This window comes from Suricata suricatta, chromosome 9 (genome assembly GCF_006229205.1).
Source record: "Suricata suricatta isolate VVHF042 chromosome 9, meerkat_22Aug2017_6uvM2_HiC, whole genome shotgun sequence".
In the NCBI taxonomy this organism is placed as follows: domain Eukaryota; kingdom Metazoa; phylum Chordata; class Mammalia; order Carnivora; family Herpestidae; genus Suricata; species Suricata suricatta.
In genome coordinates, this window is record NC_043708.1 from 110,909,948 (window position 1) to 110,929,018 (window position 19,071).

General features: G+C 51.2%; 2 protein-coding genes across 7 annotated transcripts; one reads left to right on the plus strand and one right to left on the minus strand.

The window, feature by feature from the left end:
• Positions 1 to 1,745: 1,745 nt before the first annotated feature.
• Positions 1,746 to 9,179, plus strand: MPI (mannose phosphate isomerase). 3 transcript variants are annotated; one of them, XM_029950688.1, is made up of 8 exons: positions 1,746 to 1,834; positions 2,316 to 2,443; positions 3,525 to 3,725; positions 4,384 to 4,525; positions 4,832 to 5,014; positions 6,779 to 6,952; positions 7,728 to 7,930; positions 8,477 to 9,179. In XM_029950688.1, exons 1-8 carry the CDS (start codon positions 1,819 to 1,821, stop codon positions 8,693 to 8,695), a joined length of 1,266 nt encoding a protein of 421 aa, XP_029806548.1. In that variant the 5' UTR covers positions 1,746 to 1,818; the 3' UTR covers positions 8,696 to 9,179. The 3 variants fall into 3 exon arrangements, with proteins under 3 accessions (XP_029806548.1, XP_029806549.1, XP_029806547.1); XM_029950689.1 differs by having other exon boundaries at positions 1,769 to 1,834; positions 3,509 to 3,725; XM_029950687.1 differs by lacking the exon at positions 1,746 to 1,834 and having other exon boundaries at positions 2,234 to 2,443; positions 3,585 to 3,725.
• A 1,031-nt stretch (positions 9,180 to 10,210) lies between these two features.
• Positions 10,211 to 15,990, minus strand: FAM219B (family with sequence similarity 219 member B). Of its 4 annotated transcripts, none has more exons than XM_029950691.1 (5): positions 15,716 to 15,989; positions 15,427 to 15,514; positions 14,652 to 14,729; positions 14,218 to 14,266; positions 10,211 to 12,684 (listed from the first exon to the last, which is right to left on the minus strand). In XM_029950691.1, exons 1-5 carry the CDS (start codon positions 15,927 to 15,929, stop codon positions 12,520 to 12,522), a joined length of 594 nt encoding a protein of 197 aa, XP_029806551.1. In that variant the 5' UTR covers positions 15,930 to 15,989; the 3' UTR covers positions 10,211 to 12,519. The 4 variants fall into 4 exon arrangements, with proteins under 4 accessions (XP_029806551.1, XP_029806550.1, XP_029806552.1 ...); XM_029950690.1 differs by having other exon boundaries at positions 10,211 to 12,687; XM_029950692.1 differs by having other exon boundaries at positions 12,599 to 12,687; positions 14,108 to 14,266; positions 15,716 to 15,990.
• Positions 15,991 to 19,071: the final 3,081 nt, after the last annotated feature.

Below are 19,071 nucleotides of genomic sequence, written 5' to 3' on the forward strand. Positions count from 1 at the left end.
TCTGGTGCAGAGATACTATGAAGGAATGACTCCAACTCTGGCTTCAGTGGTAGTAATGGGGGAAGGGCTCCAAGAACACACTCCACCCCCACACCCCCCTCCCTAAACGAATCCCTCATTCTTACACTGGAAGTTTCATAAGGCTGGAGGAGCAGGAAAGAGGTGAAGGAGAGGTATTCAAAGGTAGGAGGTATGTGAGATGTGCTGTTTGTAGGATTCTTGTGTTTGCCATTTTATTATTCCTTAGTGTATGGTAAAACTTCCTTTGAAATGCAAGCTGATTTATCTGAGCCAGAGGACTCCAGGAGAGGTCAATGTCCACAGCTGGGCAGAGAAAACAGCACCCCCTCATTCCCCTGGGCCTGTGATGTATAAGCTGGGGGAATTAGTTGGAGGGGAGCAGAGTCAGTACTGTAGCCCCTCATTCCAGGTGCCTCAGGTGGCTGCCCTCCTCCTGGGCTGCTGAGTGAGGTCAGGGTATCAGAGGCTTTTTCCATAGGATTTTATTTATTTACTTAGTTGTTAGTTATTAATGTTTATTTATTTTTGAGAGAGAGAGTGTGAGTGGGGGAGAGGCAGAGAGAGAGAGGACACACAGAATGCGAAGCAGGCTCCAGGCTCTGAGCTGTCAGCACAGAGCCTGGCACGGGGCTCGAACTCACCAACTGTGAGATCATGACCTGAGCCGAAGTCAGACGCCTAACCGACTGAGCCATCCAGGCGCCCCATGATTTAGTAAAATCACTCCACAAACAAGGCCCAGCCCAGCCTTCACTATGCAGAGCTCCCTGACTTCCTCGTGTGTGACATGTGAGCAGCTCAGCCTCCAGGAGGGGCTGGGGTTTTGTGTCCTGCAGTACTTGAGGCAGGGTCGATCAGAGGAGAATTGAGCACTGACTACCTTCCTGCATCCCACATCATCCCATCTCACCTTCCAACATACCTGCCAGGTTGGCATTATTCTATCCATCTTATAGAGGAAGAAACCGAGGTTCAGATGGGCTAAGGGCTTTGCCTGTGACATTTAACATCATCAAGCATCAATGTGTCCCTTCTTCGATCACAGAAATTCTTTGCTACTGACTGAGCTACTCAGTAAAACCTGAAGTTCTCACAATAGCCTGCAGAGTTCTGCGCACTGCCTTTCCTTTATGACCACTTCACTCTTACCACCTACCCCCTCCCTCCGGCATGCTCACTGTTCCAGCCACATTGGCCTCTCTGCTATTTACTCCAGACTATAACACATTCCCATGTTCCCACCATAGAGTCTTTGCTCAAGCAGTTTCTTCGCCAGAATAGTCCTCCTCACCTCCAAGTCTGTGCTCCAACCTCATCTCCTCAATAAGACTTTCCTAGACAATATTTTAAATTCTGCAAAATGCTTCCCACTCCCACCTCCAATTTTTGTAGCACTTATCTCTCAACATACTATATGATTTACTTTTTATACCTATTGGCCCATCTTCCCTTCACCAGAATGTAAGCTCTACAAAGGGATAGGGAACCTTATCTTGTTCTTGTATTATCACCAGCCCTTAGAACAGCCCGTGATATTTTGCCGGTTCTCAGTAAATCTGTGTCCTGTGAAGGACCGAATGAATGAATTCTGAGACCTAAGATTGCGAGGGGGCTGGGCTGCTGATCGCTGGAGGGTGTGAGAAGCTTTCAGAGGGCTCCTAGTGGTCACACCGGGCACGCGGCCTTCTGAGGAGGCACTCGAGGAACTACATTTCCCAGGAAGCTCTGGGCTCAGGGGCGTCGCGGGTGCTGCCGGAAAGGGCATACGTGCCAGAAGCCAGGTCCGGGACCGCGAGAATGGCAGTTCAGCAAGGTGGGCTGTCGGGTGCCGAGGACAGTGGGGGAGGGGACTGTCGCGTCGCGGGGTCCCTTCCCGACCTGATGATACCAGGTTGAACCCAGTCTTGCCGCTCCGCGGAAGGATGAATGAGCTCTGGGTAGAGGTGGGAACACCTGCGATGGGGGGATTGAGCCATTTCAGTGCTCGAAGGAAGGTCTTGAGGGGAGGGGCCGCGCGCATGGGTCACTTCGAGACGGGATGCTGTGTAATAGGTTCATCTTGCTCCCTGCTCGTCTCCTCAGCGCAACTCCTGACTCACGTCTGCAGAAAAGCCTTACCGCCCGCTTTACAGATAGGAACATCGAGGCCTGCGAAGGGTCTAAACTAACGACTTACAAACCCCTTATGTGACTTTATCCCCCAGCAAAGCCCTCAGCTCGTGTCCAATTTCCCCAACACAGTAGGTCAGGCCTCAGGAGTGGAGTGGAGGCTGACCCACTGTCTGTGCCCCCAGTATTCCCACTTTCCGGTGTGGTGCAGCAGTATGCCTGGGGGAAGATGGGTTCCAACAGTGAAGTGGCTCAGCTGCTGGCCAGCAGTGACTCACTGGCCCAGATCTCAGAGGACAAGCCATATGCAGAGGTGAGCTTTGGGCTGTGTTTGACTTTACTAGCAGGTGAAATCAAGGGATTCCTCCATTCAGAGGGTCTGGGGCAAATCGTTTGGGTCAGCTGGGAGAGGGAGGCAGCAAAGAGGGTGGAGGCCCTCTTGGCTCTTCAGATCTGGGCAGGCGCTGAATCCAGATGGTAGCACCAAAAGAAGAGAGGTTTTGTCATTATAGGCAGGAATTTCTGGTATCTTCCTTTTCCCCCCAAAACTCTCAGCACTTACTGAATTTTAATTCAGCCCTCTTTGACAATTAAAACTTTTACTTTGGGACACCTGGGTAGCTCAGTCCGTTAAGTGTCCGGCTTCAGCTCAGGTTCAGATTCTGTGTCTCCCTTTCTCTCTGACCCTCCCCGGCTCACACTGTCTCTCCTCTGTCTCTCAAGAAATTTAAAAAAATGGGGTGCCTGGGTGGCTCAGTAGGGTAAGTGTCCGGCTTCAGCTCAGGTCATGATCTCACGGTTCGTGGGTTTGAGCCCCACATCGAGCTCTGTGCTGACAGCTAGCTCAGAGCCTGGAGCCTGCTTCAGATACTGTGTCTCCCTCTCTCTCTAACCCTCCCCTGCTCACGCTATCTCTCTCCATCTCTCAAAAATAAATAATAAACATTAAAAAAAATTTTTAATTAAAAAAACATAAAAACCTTTGACTTTTACATTTTAATAACTAACCTGTATTTTTCGTGCCCATTTAGGTGAGATAAAGCCAAAGTATAGAAGGGCCTCTACTTCTGAGATTGGAATAATGAATGTTAACCCTTCTCAGAGCCATTTGATAGAGATTTTCAGTGACCTTGACAGTGCCAGTGTCATTCTGATTTAACCGAGGAGAAAATTGAGACCAAGAGACCGGAAATAACTAACCTAGGCTTCCACAGCTGGTTGGAGGCAGAACCTTAATTGGGTCTCCTTACTCCTGGTATGCTAGGGTCTGCTGCCTTCCTGTATATCTTTGGTGACATGAGCATGTATACCCAGGCCTGGGAGGCCTGTCTCAGGATTCAAGTTGGTGGTGTCAGGTTCTTCCTCTTGCCCTCCCAAGTTTTCTGTTTTTCCAGTTGTGGATGGGGTGCCATCCCCGGGGAGATGCCAAGATCCTTGACAATCGAATCTCACAGAAGACCCTAGGCCAGTGGATTGCTGAGAACCAGGACTGCTTGGGTGCAAAGGTCAAGGACACCTTTAATGGCAAGCTGCCCTTTCTCTTCAAAGTGCTCTCGGTTGAAACTGCCCTGTCCATCCAAGCACACCCTAACAAGGTACAGGACTGGAGTGGAGTGCAGAGGTCGGGGTACAGAAGAACTCAGGTCAAGGCCCTCCCACTACTTTTACTAGTGCTTTTACTCCACCCACATGCCTCACTCTGGCCCAAAGCTAAATCCAGGCCTGATGACTCCCAATTTAGCTCTGGAAGGCCAGAGGCTGGTGACACATGCTGGCAGCTAAGTCTAAGTGGACAGCTGACCAGCCTGTGCCCAGGGAGTTTCTCCATGCTCTTTCCTGGGTTCCCCCCATGCAGCCAGAACTACTCTATCTGCTGTTTTCCCACCTGGCTCTTTCGGAAAGTTCGCCATCCAGGGCAAGACAGGCAGCCTAGCTATTGCCTCAACTCTTAGGCATTTGTCTGTACAAATTTCTCATTTCTACATGGGCAGAGTCAGACCCAGAAAAGAGGGATTTAACCAAAGTCGCATAGCTTGTTAGTGTCTGAGCTTGACTTGGTTTTGGCTTTTCCTGATTCACAGTCCAGGCCCTGAGTTTCTGCTTTATGCCCTGACTGGGTTCATTGCCAAAAGCATGAAGCCACTGCTGTCTGGCGACCAGGGAGTGTAGAGAGCAAGGGCTGGGTGGAACTGGTGTCCTGCTAGGTGATGACTGCATCTTGACCATCCTCCACTTGCCCTGGCCATCCCACAGGAGCTGGCAGAGAAATTGCACCTCCAGGCTCCACAGCACTACCCCGATGCCAACCATAAGCCAGAGATGGCCATCGCCCTCACCTCCTTCCAGGGCTTATGTGGTTTCCGGCCAGTTGCGGAAATTGTGACATTCCTGACAAGTAAGGGGCAAAATACTGAGAACTGGGCCTAGGGTGCATGGGCAAACCAAGGGCAGAGCTGGAATAGTGGCAGCGAATAAAGGCCAGGTATTCCAGGACTTGAGGGGCTGATTGGCCCTCTGAGTCCTTAAAGCCACTGGAGACCTGTGAGACCAGGCTCACATGTGGTTCCTAGGGCTGGTGGCCGGTTTTCACTGCCTGGATCCTTGATTAGGGATGGGATAGGGAGGCTTTTTCTGACTTCCCACTTCTGCGGATTCCGCCTTGCCATTCCTGATACGGGCCCTGACCTGGCCCTTCCTGCAGAAGTGCCCGAGTTCCAGTTTCTAATTGGAGATAACGCAGCCGAACAGCTGAAGCAGAGCCTGAGCCGTGACTCCCAGTGTGTGGCCTCCGCTCTGCGGAGCTGCTTCTCTCAGCTGATGAAGAGCGAGAAGAAGGTGGTGGTGGAGCAGCTCAACCTGTTGGTGAAGCGGGTCTCCCAGCAAGGTGGGTGTTGTAGGCCCGGGTGCAGTGCCCTGGCCTGCACTGCCCCAGCCTGGGCACCAGGCAGTGAAGACGGGGTTCTCAACCCCTCTGCTCGAAGGACAGCACCAAAATAGGCCTGAGAGGACTTAAGTGACCTGTTAGTAACTGTTTCTCTCCTAGTCTTTGGGGAGCAGGGCCCTAGGTAGAGTGCTGCTTCTTAACTGGCTCTTGTCTCTAGACGGCTGGAGACAGAATGGCCTGGAGGACTTTCTACCTACGTCTTAGATTTCCAAGCCCTACAGCTGTTCTCTGTGGATGGATTTATACTTTGGGGCTAGGAAGCAGGAAAGGGCCACAGGGGGACCCTCATTCCTCTCTTCTGCAAAGGCCTTAAGCTCAGAGCTTTCAATCAGATCTTTTTAAAAATTATACAGATATAAATATAGACAGATATATTTCCTTAAGTAGCTGATCTGTGCCCAACCTTGTGCTAACTAAGGAGAGTTCTGGAAATGACTGTGATGGGTGTGGCTGTCACACTTGGGTCTGGAGATCAGGACAAGCAGATGGATTCCAGCCCCAAACTTATGTGGCACATGCGGATGAGGCCCCAGCCCCTTCTCTAGATGACTCCAGAGTCATCTGGCTCTCTCTCTACAACACATGCCTCCTGTCACCTCCGAGCCACAGGGAACTACCTTACCCAAGCATACTGTTTTTGTTGAGTTCTTTTGTTTTTGGGGTTGTCTCTGCTGGCATGCCTCCCCTTTAGGGTTTCTTGCACTCATGGCAAAATGGAACACTCTTGCCGGGAGCTCCCAGGGCACCCTGTTCCTATGTGAGGTGTGGCACCTGTGAGTCTATATCACCACAGGCACACTTGTTACAACTGGGGTTTTCTCCAGGCCAGGAATGTGCTCCTTGAGACTGCTCCCAGGGCTTAGCGCAGAACAGGCATTCAGCATGTCTCTGTATGAAGGCTCAGAACCCCCCTCCAATCTAGACCAGCTGGTTTCTTCACTGTAGCACTGACACACTCAGCTTTCATTTACTCCTGCCCTCCCCCCTTCTCTGCACACTCAAGAAATCTCATCTCCCCACCCTCCCCACCTCCAGTGTCCAAGCCTTCCCTCACATCTAGCCCAGGCTGAGCTCTCCCTCCCCTGGTCAGTCTCCAGGACACATTCGTGGCCCTGGGCACACTCTGCCTCTTGCTGTCTGAGGTGATCAACCATCTTGATTTGCCTGGGACTTTTTCTGAGACAGAGTACTTTCAGTGCTGTGGAAGGGGCAGGCCTGGGCCAGCTGGGACAGTTGGTCACTCCACATGGAATTCTTGGGTTATCCCTTAAGTAGATGGAGATGCTACAGCAGTGGTTCTTAATTAGGGGACACTGGCAATTGTCTAGAGCATTTTTTGTTTCAAAATACGGATTGGAGTGCTAGTGCTATCTTGTGGGTAGAGGCCAAGGATGCTGCTAAACGTCCTGCAATGCACAGGATAGCCTCCACAACAATGGATTATCTGGCCCCAGACCTTAGCCCTCTCAATGGCTAGGGGAATGCTAAGTGTACAGATGGTCAGAACAGGGAAAATGGCGCCTCTGTGGGTTGGAAGATCAAGGAAGGCCAGCCCACAAAGGGTGGGGATATAGACAGGCAAACATACCCTATAGTTTCTAGATTTCTGTGAGTAGGGACTCCCCCAGGATTTGCTGGCTGTTGTGGGGCTGTGAAGACCACTGAGGGTTCCTAAATGGCCCTGGGGCCCTCTGTGACCCTCAGTGGCTGCTGGAAACAACATGGAGGACATCAATGGGGAGCTTCTGCTGTGGCTGCATCAGCAGTATCCAGGTGATATTGGATGCTTTGCCATCTACTTCCTGAACCTGCTTACCCTGAAACCAGGAGAGGCCATGTTTCTGGAGGCCAATGTGCCCCACGCCTACCTGAAAGGAGGTAAGCCACTTTTTAAAGATTTTAAGTAATCTCTTCACCCAATGTGGGGCTCAAACTCACAACCCCAAGGTCAAAAGTTGCATGTTCCACCTACTGAGCCACTCAGGCGCCCCTGATGAACATTTTAGCAGTGAGTCTCACTACGAAGCCTTGCTTCCTCATCCAGATAAAAGGTGGAGGTGGCGGTCAAGCAGACACCTTTAAGGTCCCATCCAGCTCTGATCTCCCAGGATTCTGGAGGAGGGTGGGGAAGTAGCCAGTAGGGATGGGGGATGCCAGCTGAGTGTTATGGCTTGAGTCTTCACACCAACCCCGTGAGGTCCCAATACTCTCATGCTAAGCCTGTGTGCATGGGCCGTTAACAATTTGAACCCAGGCTAGATTGGATCAAGGCTGCTGTTTCTCCCCTGTATCATCATACCTCTTTCCATGTCTGTTTATCCAGAGATTTTTATGTGAAAATATATTGCCACAGAAAGGTGTCACATTTTGACCTTTGGCTATTTATCCACTCAGACAGGATTCCATGGTAGAATAGAGTCTGGGGAGGTTTGGGACTCCCTCAGGAGCTAATGTGACTGACACTATGCAGGTGACCTGCCACCTGCTTTTGGTCTCACATATCTTAGGCCATTCTCCCAAATTATGCATTTCACACATTTTTACCCAACTCTACAGGGGGTTCACAGCCCTCAGTTTAGGAGGCCCAGCCCTGGAGAGCCTGACTCCAAGGCATCCTTCATCAGGTTAGTGCATGGCAACTGTCTGTCCTCAGACTGTGTGGAGTGCATGGCGTGTTCAGACAATACTGTCCGTGCTGGCCTGACACCCAAGTTCATCGATGTGCCAACTCTGTGTGAAATGCTCAACTATACCCCCAGCAAGGATAGGCTCTTTCTTCCAACACGGAGTCAAGAAGACCCCTACCTCTCTATCTATAACCCCCCTGTGCCAGACTTCACCGTCATGAAGATGGAGGTGAGTGGGGAGGGTGGGGGTGGTAGCAGCTGTGGTGGGTATCCTTGTGTGGCATGAAAAAGCCTGGCAAGAGACACCTGGGTGGCTCAGTCAGTTGAGCATCGGACTTCAGCTTAGGTGGTGATCTCATGGTTTGTGGGTTCATGCCCCACATCGGGCTTTGCACAGACAGTGTGCAAAGGACTGCTTCAGATTCTGTCTCTCTCTGCCCCCCACCGCTGCTCATGCCCTCTCTCCAAAATAAACATTAAAAAAGAAAGAAAAACAGAAAGCCTGGCAAGGGCCACAATGTGGAGTACACCTGGGGCTGGGTTTCCCTTCTGTTAAGCTCACTTGATGGGGGGTAGGGGACGCATAGCCACAGGGCCTACCCATGCCTCTTTGTACCAGAGACCAGAAGTGGCCCTCCTGCTGGCGAGAGCCTGAGCAATGGGGAAGAAGGTGGCAGAGCTCTCTTCTCACCGTCTTTGGGGTTGTCCTGGGCCCACCATGAGCCGACAGGAACAGAAAATGAAGTGCATCATCTTACAGTTTCTTTCTGCCCAGGTCCCTGGCTCCATCACTGAATACAAGGTCTTGGCAGTGGACTCGGCCAGCATCCTACTGATAGTACAGGGAAGAGTGACAGCCAGCACTCCCACAGCCCAGACCCCAATCCCCCTGCAGCGTGGAGGGGTGCTTTTCATCGGGGCCAATCAAAGTGTCTCACTGAAGCTCACTGTGCCTGATGACCTGCTGATGTTCCGGGCCTGCTGCCTGCTGTAGAGACCACAGCCTCTCTGGCTCTCCCCTGACAGTCCTAAATCCCAGCCAGCCTCTCTCAGGCCCAGCTCAAACCCCTCCGCTGTTCTGGAATTGGGGGGGTCCTGGAAGAGCGAGGGGTTGGGGGTAGAGTAGGGAACTTGAAGGTGGTGACTCCTGAGCAAGCCTAAGACAAAGCATCTTTCTCTTGGAAAGAAGGACCCTGGTGAGAACTCAGAGCTGGCACTCCCCTTGTAGTCTCACCGTACCTGAGCCAGGCTCTCCTCAAGGCAGGAGGCAGCAGCTCTGTTCTGGCCTGTTAGGCAGGCTGGTAAAGCCTATTATCTCAGCATCACTCACAGCAAGAGGAAAGGTGACTAATTTCTAAGAACAGGGTTCTGGCCCTGGGACTGTCCATTTCCTCAAATGCAAAGAGTAGGCCTGTGGACTTACATTACTCATTGTCACCCTGACTCTGTCAAAGTAATTAAAGATCATTTGTGTTGAAGCTGTGATGTAGTCAGCCTTTAGCGTTCCAGTCCCTGAGGTGGGCTGATAGAGCCTTTCCTGGATGTGCGGTTTTTGCTTTAATTTCTGCCTTCTAAGAGCTCCCTGTGGTGGGTAGGCTGGATTTCAGAGCCCTTTTATAGGCAGGGCACCTGGCTTCAGCCTTAGAAGCGGAGCTTGCAGGCGGGCCTCGTGTCCTGCATATGTGGAAGGCCATCAGGCTGGACCCGCCACACTGGTCATTTACATGCTACCCAGCTTTCAGGCCATGGCAGCAAAACTGAGTAGATGCACCGGACTATATGGCCTGCGATGCCAGACATATTGACTGGCCCTTCAGAGTTTGTCAGCCACTTCTCTAGAGCACATTCAAGTCACTGTACATGCAGGGATTTGGGGCCTGGGTGATCCAATTTGTGTTGTGAAGAGAAACCTAAGCTATTTTTTCTAAACTAGCGGGAAGTCCAGAGGGCGTCCACTCTTCCCATGCCTACCCTTTAGTCTGTAGAGGTGGCACAGCTGTTTGTCCTGCCACTGAAGTACCTGGCTGCAGTCCTTGATCCTGTCACCTCAGGCTATGCAGAGACCCTGGCTATTGGCTCCTTCCTGTGGAGTAAGCGTTTAGACAGGCAAAAGGATCTTTCTGGGCTACTGCCCAGAGTAGACCTCCTACACGATGGAAATCTAGGAAACTACCTTCAAAAAAGTTCGGGTCAATCTGTTATGTTTTTGTTTGTTTGGGAGGAGGGGGGTTGGCCCCCAAATTTTCTTCAGCTAAAAACCAAAGATGGCCTGGAAGAAAAGGTCTGTCAAAGGGAACACAATCTAAAGAGAAGTGTGGTGCAAAGGCCTCGAGGGTCTCCAAGACACAGGCCTGAAAATGATGCCCACTTGGGAACAGCAGGAACAAGAGGTCGTAGGAGAAGCGGTCACAGTTGGGGCTATTACACTACTTCTTCATTTCAGAATTCAGAAGGCTGTGTGGTCTAGGCCTTTCTTTAAAATCCCGTTGCGACACAGAGACAGCTCAACTACTAGCATTATTGTGTTTATTAGAAACCTCCAGAGCTGCAGAAGCCTAAGCCAAGAGTTCTGTAGGGTACTCTGTAAACACCATACACATGCTCCCCTCTGCAAGGTAAGTGCAAATACACCCCTCTCTCCCCAGGGCACCGTCACCTGCAGAATATCCAGCACTCTGAATTAAGGCAGTTTGGCTCTAGGCACCTTGATGCCTTTATTGGTGACCTTTTAGCCTGGGACTTCTGGCCCCAACCGCAGACCGCTTCTCCCCTGCCTTGCTACCCTATTCCCAAAACATTTTCTACAAAGGTAATGCCTTCTACATGGAGTCAACCAGCTCTGGACCATGCTCTCCAGGAACAGATGCAGGCAAATACATCAGCAGTGTTTCACAGTAACGACCAGCTCGGGGTCCACCTTAGGGCCCTGCCGCCTTCACCACAGCCGTTGCCAAACGCTCAGCTACCCTGTCCTAACCGATTCCCCCCCAGCAATGTGCCCCCCTCACTGGGCTTCCACAGCCCCTTTCTGGCCCCCACTAGGTTTCCTGCTACCACCACTGTCTCTTTACACTGCCCTACACTGGAGTCCTCTCTTCATGCCCCTCTGCAGAAACCAGAAAGGCCTGAATAGTCTTGGTAGATGGGCAAGGGGCTCAAGATAAGGATGTTCTCACATCTCCAAATGCCTGCGGGCATTCACACAACACAGAATGTGAGGCCCCTGTGACACTGCCCTTTCCATTCCTGAGAGCATGTGTCCCCTATTCTCCAGACCCTAACTCGAGGTGCTGCTGATCCATCACCCCCCAGCTGTGATGCTACTAGATTACATCTAACAAATAAGGACCTTCTCAGCCATCTGATCACCTCATGTGGTTGAGCAAGAGTCCATGTCATTCCTCATAGCTTTAGAAGCCACAGAATGTCAAATGAAGCAACAGACCAGGCACTTTCCCATGTGGGGCCCACACCCCAATCCTGACTACCATATCCCTTAGGCTGGGAACTGTGTCCACTCTCATTCAATCCTCACCAGGGCTCTAACTGAGGTAAAAAAGAAAAAAAAAAAAACATTGAAAAGAGGACTGGAATAGCAAGATCTCCTGGAGTGGGGAGCGTGTGATCACTGGGGACATTAGGCCTATCCCATCTGTTCACTCTGATGGCGGTGGCACCAGAGGTTTACTGTGAAGCCCATTCCTCTGAATCTCCTGTGAGGCCGATGCTGGAACAAAGGGAAACCCTCTGCAACGGCCTATTATCTCTGCAGGCAGGGGCTCAGAAGCTGGCTTGGGTCCCTCCTCCCCACCCTGTGAGCCTCTGACTACATCAAAGTCCTCACAACTGTACCACTATGCTTCTCACCCACTGCTAGTCCCAAGTTCAAAAAGCTCAATAGGAAGGCACCTGACCACTCCCTGCAGCTCCCTCTGCTGGTAACCCAAGCCTGCAGGCTTCGGGGGCGAGCTCCGGACCCTTCACCAGACCTTTACACTCAAAGACTGCATATAGAACTAGCTGAGAACAAGGCAGAGAATGGCCACCACGGAAAGACAAATAAATAAATATGTACATAGTGGAGCAATTTTTCTCTAACTAGGGGTGGGCTGACCACAGTCACTACAACCACCCAGACAGTCTGAGCCAGCCGGGAATGCTCTGAGTCCAGGATTCTGGAAGCCTTGATCCTGCTGTGCCATCAAGCAACCTGCTGTGTACTCTGTCGCAGGCAAGCAGGCACAAGGGAAGAGGGCCAGAGGGCCATGCTTTGTCTCTTGAGAGTCTAGCATGTTACCCATCATGGAGCCAGGAGGAGGAGAGCACGTGGAATTTCTGAAACCAGTCCCACATAGTTATTCTTTTTTTAAGGACTCCAGAAGCGAAAGTCATAAAGTGCTATTTTCTGCTTCCATACAACACCATCCAGCGTAGTCTGGGCACAAAAGCTCTCTCTCCCTCCAAAGAACATGACAAATACCAGTCGAGATATTTGCAAGTTTTCCTCAGCCAGCTTTGTCACTGACCACAAGAACCAGAATTCACCTGTCCCTGCTCTTATAAAGGTGGTTTCTCTAAACTCTGCTCCAACAGCAGAGGAAAACTGCAGAATCCCACCTATCACCGTATGGCCCAGACGGGGGCCTCTGGCCTGAGAAGCACCAGGGAAAGGAGAACTATAGGTCACTGACCTTTGCAGAGGGTCAGTGCCTCCAGTGATTCTGAGGCTGACAGCAGTCCCCACTGCACTCTGTGACCTAAGAGGGCCAACAGGGCTGTGCAGGCATGGTGAGCAGGGCGCATCTTAGGGGCTTATGTCTACTGGAGGGTACAGGAGGAAGAGTCCCCAAGACAGCACCAGCAGCAGGAGCATGTTGACGAGGCCATAGGCTTGGGAGGGATGAGATCCAGGTCCTCATCATCTGGAATCTCATCCAGGTGATACCCATCCTGGAGCAGCTGCCGGCTTACATCCTGGTTCACCTGCTAAGAGCACGAGAGGAGAGAACTATAAGCCAGGCGGCAGAGCAGAAATAACGGCTGCCCAAAAGGCAGACCTACATTCCCTTACCAGAACCTCCTGCTCATGCTCCACCCTCAGACCATTTCCACACACCACTGGACTATGTGAGGAAGTGCCCCCTTTTTCTACCTGCGCCTTGCCCAGCAGTGTGGGGCCCCAAGTGCCCTGAGCCAATACTGTACAGGCTGCAATGTCAATAACCCCCAGGGAAGCTGTTCCCACTAAAGAATCCCAAAGCATCTGATGTAAATATCAGATTCCAAATTATGTTTGGAAGTCAATGGCCTGACCACTCCTACTGGGAACCTAGGCTGGTTCCTATGAAGGCTGAAGAATATGGTACAATGATACCAGAACAATGGGGTGGAAGAGAGTATGAGTTCCATTGAAACGGGGTGGGGAGCAGCTGTCTGCACTGCTGGTTAGACATGTCAGCCTCCCAGGCCAGCAGAGCTCCTTCCCTGCAAAGCAGAACCTGTCTGCCTTGCCTTACCAGTCCTGCTGAGAGGAACAGGAGACTGGGAACAGCATAGGACTTTCTCTCACTCTTGGCTCATTTTTCTTTTCTTAGGTTTAACAATGTTAGGCAGCCAGATATTTAAGGATAAAATTTACAGAGTGCCTGTGTTTTCTTTGGCAGGAACTCAGGGGGTGGCCAAGGGTTTCCAGGAGAACAAGGAAAAAGTACCATGGCCTATAGTCAATCATGTCCCTAGCACTTCACCTCTATCTGATAAAGGCAGAAAGCTGCTCGTGCAGAACAGACACAGTCTGTGTGTCTGGGACCGTCACTCTGGAAACGTCCAGAAAGCCCAGCCCAGTAGTATGTCAGTCTGAGTTCCCATAGATGGAACTGAAGGAACAGAAGCTGTTTGGCCTGGAAGAAAGTGAGCTTGGTGGAGGATAGTCAGGAATGCTGATAAAAGGCAATCAAAGGAAGGGACACTAGAATTACTGGGTGACCCTGGGTCCAGGGCAGGCCTAGGACCACTGAGTCCAGCCTGCAGGAGACATTTCAAATCAATAAGACTTCTCTAAGAGCTACCTGAAAAAGGAATGTGTTTATGTATGTGTGTGTTTTGGAGACAGGGCAGGCAGCAAAGCCTCCTGGAGACAGAACTCAGTTACAAGAAGCACTTAAGCAGAGGCTGGTGAACACTTAGGTGGGATTTATCAAGAGAATTCCGTTACTCTTTTTTTTTTTTTTTTTTAATTCTCTCCTACCTCCCAAAGGGATTTTTCTAAGCGGTCACCTGCACTAGAGGACTTGTGAAGTGCTTTTCAGCCTAAGGGTCTATGGTCTACTGGATTTTCAATAGCCCTCCTCGGACACCTATATCTCTGCTGGGGGAGTAAGACAGAGTAGAAGATTGGAGAACAGACCGGAAGTCAGGCACAGTGCCGTGCCTACAGCAGGCACAAGACAAGCATTTGGCAGTGGCGGTGACGCTGCCTGCAGCCTGGCCCCGTGCAGAAAGGCGCTCTGGACTTGCCTCTGCAGAGGAATACCCGGAGGAGTATCTGGATTCCAGCTCCCCATCACTAGGAGAAGAGGAAAAGAGTCAGCTCAGGGGGATGCCTGTGGAGAGCATGCAAGGGGGTCTGCAGGCCTTGTGAAACCAAGACCACACATCAGAGAAGAACTCAAACCCAAGTCATGAGTACCACTGGCTCTCTCCATGGGCTCAAGCAGGGACAGGGCCACTGTCACTAACACTGAAGACATGACAGGGGAGGATGAGTCCCCACCCAACAAGGTTGGCACTCCAAATCCAAGAGCAGCATGATCGCCTGAGTCCTCTACTGAAGCTATCCTGGGAAGGGACGATGCTCTGAAGACAGCCCTGGAACAGGCGCGAAGGGTCTTGGAAGAGATCTGTTTTACCCCAATCACTCCCCAAGGGACATTTCCAAAGACAGCACTCACCTGTCAGAATCGAGGGACACCAGGTTTTCATCTGGACTCTGACTAAGGGCAGTGTAGCCCTTGTTAAACTTCACTGACCTGAGGGGAGATGGGGAAGAGACCAGGCATAGATGAAGCACAACATTTCACGAGGAAAGCCAAAGTCTGCTCTAATGGAAAAAGAATGGACTGCAGTACTGTCTTGCTGCCTTCTACCTGGTCACACACACAGCCACCAGTGCCTGCTACAGCTCCTCGGAATATGCAGTTCCCCACACCACTCCCCCTACTGCTCCAGAGAAAAAGCACACCTACTTTTTCCAGAACCTGGGAAAGCTCCCTCTCCTCACTTAACTGCAAGTCCTTGGGCCGATCTCTCTTCACCTCTCTTGAGTTTTAGCTCTTAACTATAAGAGGCACTGGATAAGGTCCCCTCCAGCCCTCAGTGTTTACCACTGTGTTAAAATAAATCCAGCACTGATTGTTCCCACCCTGCTAACTTCACTCCTGGAGACCCCAGCCACTGTGTTCCTGCCTAGCTTGACACTCAGACAGTGAACAAGCCTAAGCACGGGCAAACTCTTGTTATTCCAAAGCCATTTCCCTGACATCATCACAGCCTTAAAGGAAAAGACAAGGTCCTTCCTCTTCCCATTTGAAAACAGTGAACTAAATGGGTTGGCGCCAGGTGAATCACTAGCTCGGTCTAAAAGCGTGAGAACTCTTGTCTCCCAGCGTGAGGACTAAGGCCTTTTCTGGACACTGCCGGCACAGAGGAGATGGCGTCTGCTGAGACCTTTTCCCTGAAGAGTCGGCGCGGTTCGGCGAGGCCCCCAGCATGCCTTTTCTCCGCAGAACGGCCTTGGCCAGGTCTCGATGCTTCTCTGGAAGTCAAAGGGCCCGGGTTAGCGGGGTATTCCCCACTCCGCCGTGCCTCCCAAACGCCAGGAGCCCGCTCTCTCCGAACACATTTTCGAGGAGGGAGCTGGGTATCCCCAGTAGGCCTCCGGAGCCCGCCCAGGGGACCAGGTAACGCCCCCCTCCCCAGACAGCGCACCCCCCCCCCCGCCCCGGGCCACACTCACGCAGCTTGGCCTGAATGGAAGGCGCGCGAGTCACCATGTACGGCCCCCTCTTCTCCACAATCGCCGGGGGCCGCTCCCCCAGTCGGGGGACTCCGCTGCCGCTTCGCTCGAAGGGCAGCCTTGTGGCGCCCGCTGCGCAGTCTGGGGTCCCGCCCGGCCGGGGTCCCGGGGTAGAGGTCCGTATCCCGGGCCCACTGGGTTCCGTGCTCGCCATGGCCCCGCCACGGCCAGCTGCGACGCACAGCCCCGCCTCCCGGTTTTCGGATCCTGGGCGGGGAAGGAGGCGGTCTCTTCCGAGCAAGATGGCGGTGCGCAGGCGCGGGCCGCAGCCGCCCAAGACTTCCGGCCCCGCCTGCTGTGGGCTGGCACAATTGTACCGCACCCCTGGGAGCTACGGAGTTTCAATTCCGGCTTTTGAGACACACTGCGGTACTTGTAGGCGGCCTGAACTTGGGGTGTCGAGGCCTAGTCTGTCTCCAGTGGAAACAAAGTATATTTATGGAAAGCCCCGACTGTATGCCCGCTGGGCGGAGCTCTTTGCCCCCTGGCGCACCGGCCGCTTACCGCAGTGTCTCCCCGTGGGTTCTCTCGCCACCACTCCACCTGCCATAGGCGGGCCATGGAGAGTCCGAGTTGAACCGACAAGAGCTGTATGAGAAAGGGAGATATTAGCGCCCTTCTCCAGAAAAGAAACAGGTCAGAGAAAGAGGTTCAAGGACCTTGAAGGGTCACACACTAATGGCAGCGCCTGGACTTACCTAACTTCAAACCCATGTTTTTTTCCAAGTACCACTTGGTACTAAACCCTCTCTAGCCTGTTTCTGATGTGGTTTTGGAGTGGAGCGGCGGGGGGAGGTGGGGCGGGGATGGAGCTGAAGGCCAGAAAAGACTTCTTAAGAACGCTTTGGAGCAAAAAGATGACTTTAATTAAAGCATAAGGACAGAACTCTTTGGCAGAAAGAGCTGCACTGCAGTTCTGAGGAGTGACTGATTGTATACTATGGAATTGAGGGAAGTAAGGGCAAAAGGGAGGTTTCTGGTGGCGCCTAGGTGGCTTAGTTGGTTGAGCCTCCGACTCTTCATTTTGGCTCAGGTCAAGATCTCACTGTCCCTGAGTTAAAGGCTGTTCCTGAGTTCAAGTCCCACATGGGACTCTGAGCAGACAGCACAGAGCCTGCTTCAGGTTCTCTTTCCCTCAGTCTCTGCTGCTACCCAAGCTACCAACTTCTGTTTGCACTCTTTCAATAAACAAATAAATAAATAGACTTAAAATTCTTTTAAAGGGAGGTTTCCAAAAGGATGTTCATATGCTAAAGAGTACTCCTCAGATACTGGAGGCCTGGTGGTCTTCAAGTTAAGGTTGTTTTTCCCTCTAGCAAAGCATTAATTAACATTAAAGCAGTAGGGAGTTCTGGAGAAATGTTATACTCGCCTGCCTCAAGTATTTGCCAATGGGCTACAGGTTATAATGAATTTTAATTTTATCTACCGTTTCCTTCTTGGCTTTGTTCCCCACATCACTGTGGAGGAGAGAGTGATATTAGGGCTCCAGGAAACTTGAGTCTATGGGTTTCTGGAAATTAGGCTATTGATAAGATTGCATTTTTCTTGTAGTTTACTAAGACATTTATAAACAGATGGAGACTTATGTCCTGCCTGACTGTGATCTCTATCAGTTAACCTTTTGTTTTTCCCCTTCCTTAGTTCTTGGGCAGCCAGGAGCACCCTAGGAATACCACTCATATCTCACCTGGGGGGAGAGGGGACTCTTAACTTGTTCTTTGCCCTCAGCTTTCCTGTGTCTCCCTCGGCAATTTCCACATATTACTTTATTATTTTCAAAAATTAAAAAAAAATTTTTGTTTTTTATTTATTTTTGAGAGACAGCATGAGCAGGGGAGAGTCAGAGAGAGAGGGAGACACAGAATCTGAAATAGGCTCCAGGCTCTGAGCTAGCTGTCAGCACGGAGCCCCATGCGGGGCTGGAACCCAGGAATGCTGAGATCATGACCTGAGCTGAAGCCGGACCCTTAACGGACTGAGCCACCCAGGGGCTCCCAAAATCTTTAATGTTTATTTATTTTGAAAGACAGAGATAGAGAGCAGGGAGGGACAGAGAGAGATGGACACGGAATCCCAAGCAAGCTCTCACCCGTCAATCCAGACCCAATGCAGGGCTCAAACCCATGAACCATGTGAGATCAGGACCTGAGTCCAAATCAAGAGTCAGATGCTTAACTAACTGAGCCACCCAGGCGCTCCAGTTTCTACATTTTAAAATGGAACCAAACTGGGGCGCCTGGATGGCTCAGTCAGTTAAGCTATGGCCCTCAGCTGTAAGGACCGCAGGTTTCAGACAATAGAAGGGCACACATTGCCCAAGGCAAGAGGGACCACCCTTGTAATACCCTTAACATTCCTAAGGGCAGGCCTAGAAATAGAAACTATAGGTAATCAGTTATTGCTTAAGGCTAGTTACACCCTATGTGAGGGTCCTGAGTCCTGGGTCTACTCTGTGATTGGTTAACACTCTAAAGGTTGTAATTGGATAAACCTGCTGTCAATAATATTGTGTAATAATAATTGGATCACTGTACCTGTGTCACCATTTCCTGTAACTCCCCCTTCCCAAACCCATAAAGGCCCTACCCTCCCTTTGTTCTGGGCTCTCTGCATGGATCCACCATGCCGGTAAAGTCTGTGAGCCGGAGTTTAGGCCCCGGTGAGCCTAAACCCGTAATAAAGCCCTTTGCTTTTGCATGCGTGACTCGGTCTCCCTGGCGGTTTCTGGTTTTTTGGGAACGATAAAGAAATCTTGGGTATTACACAGCTTAGGTCATGATCTCCCACATTTCGTGGGTTTGGGCCCCGCATTGGGCTTTGTGCTGACAGCTAACTCAGAGCCTGGAGCCTGCTTCAGATTCTGTGTCTCCCTCTCTGACCTTCCCCCGATCACACAATGTGTCTCTCTCACTCAAAAATAAACATTAAAAAAAGTTTTTTTAAGATAAAATGGAACCAAATGTTACTACCCGTCGTACAGCAACAAATAATGCAAAACAGCCCATGGAAAAGAAGGGTGAAAGTGCACTGAGTCTGTGTGTGACAGGGCATGAAGCTGTCCTGGCTCTTGGCTTCTCTGGCCCCCCAGGGATGTGCTTGTGGCTTGCTGGAAGGAAGCTCCAGATCCTTGTAGGAACTGCCAAATCTTATGAGGCTGCCATGAGGCTTAATTGATTGGTCTCCACAGGGTAGATTAACAACATGCAAGTTTGAATCCCCAAGGCCACCCAAACAGTTGAGCGGAACTGTGCTTTAGGACAGGAAAGAGGAATTTAGGACTGGATCGAAAAATC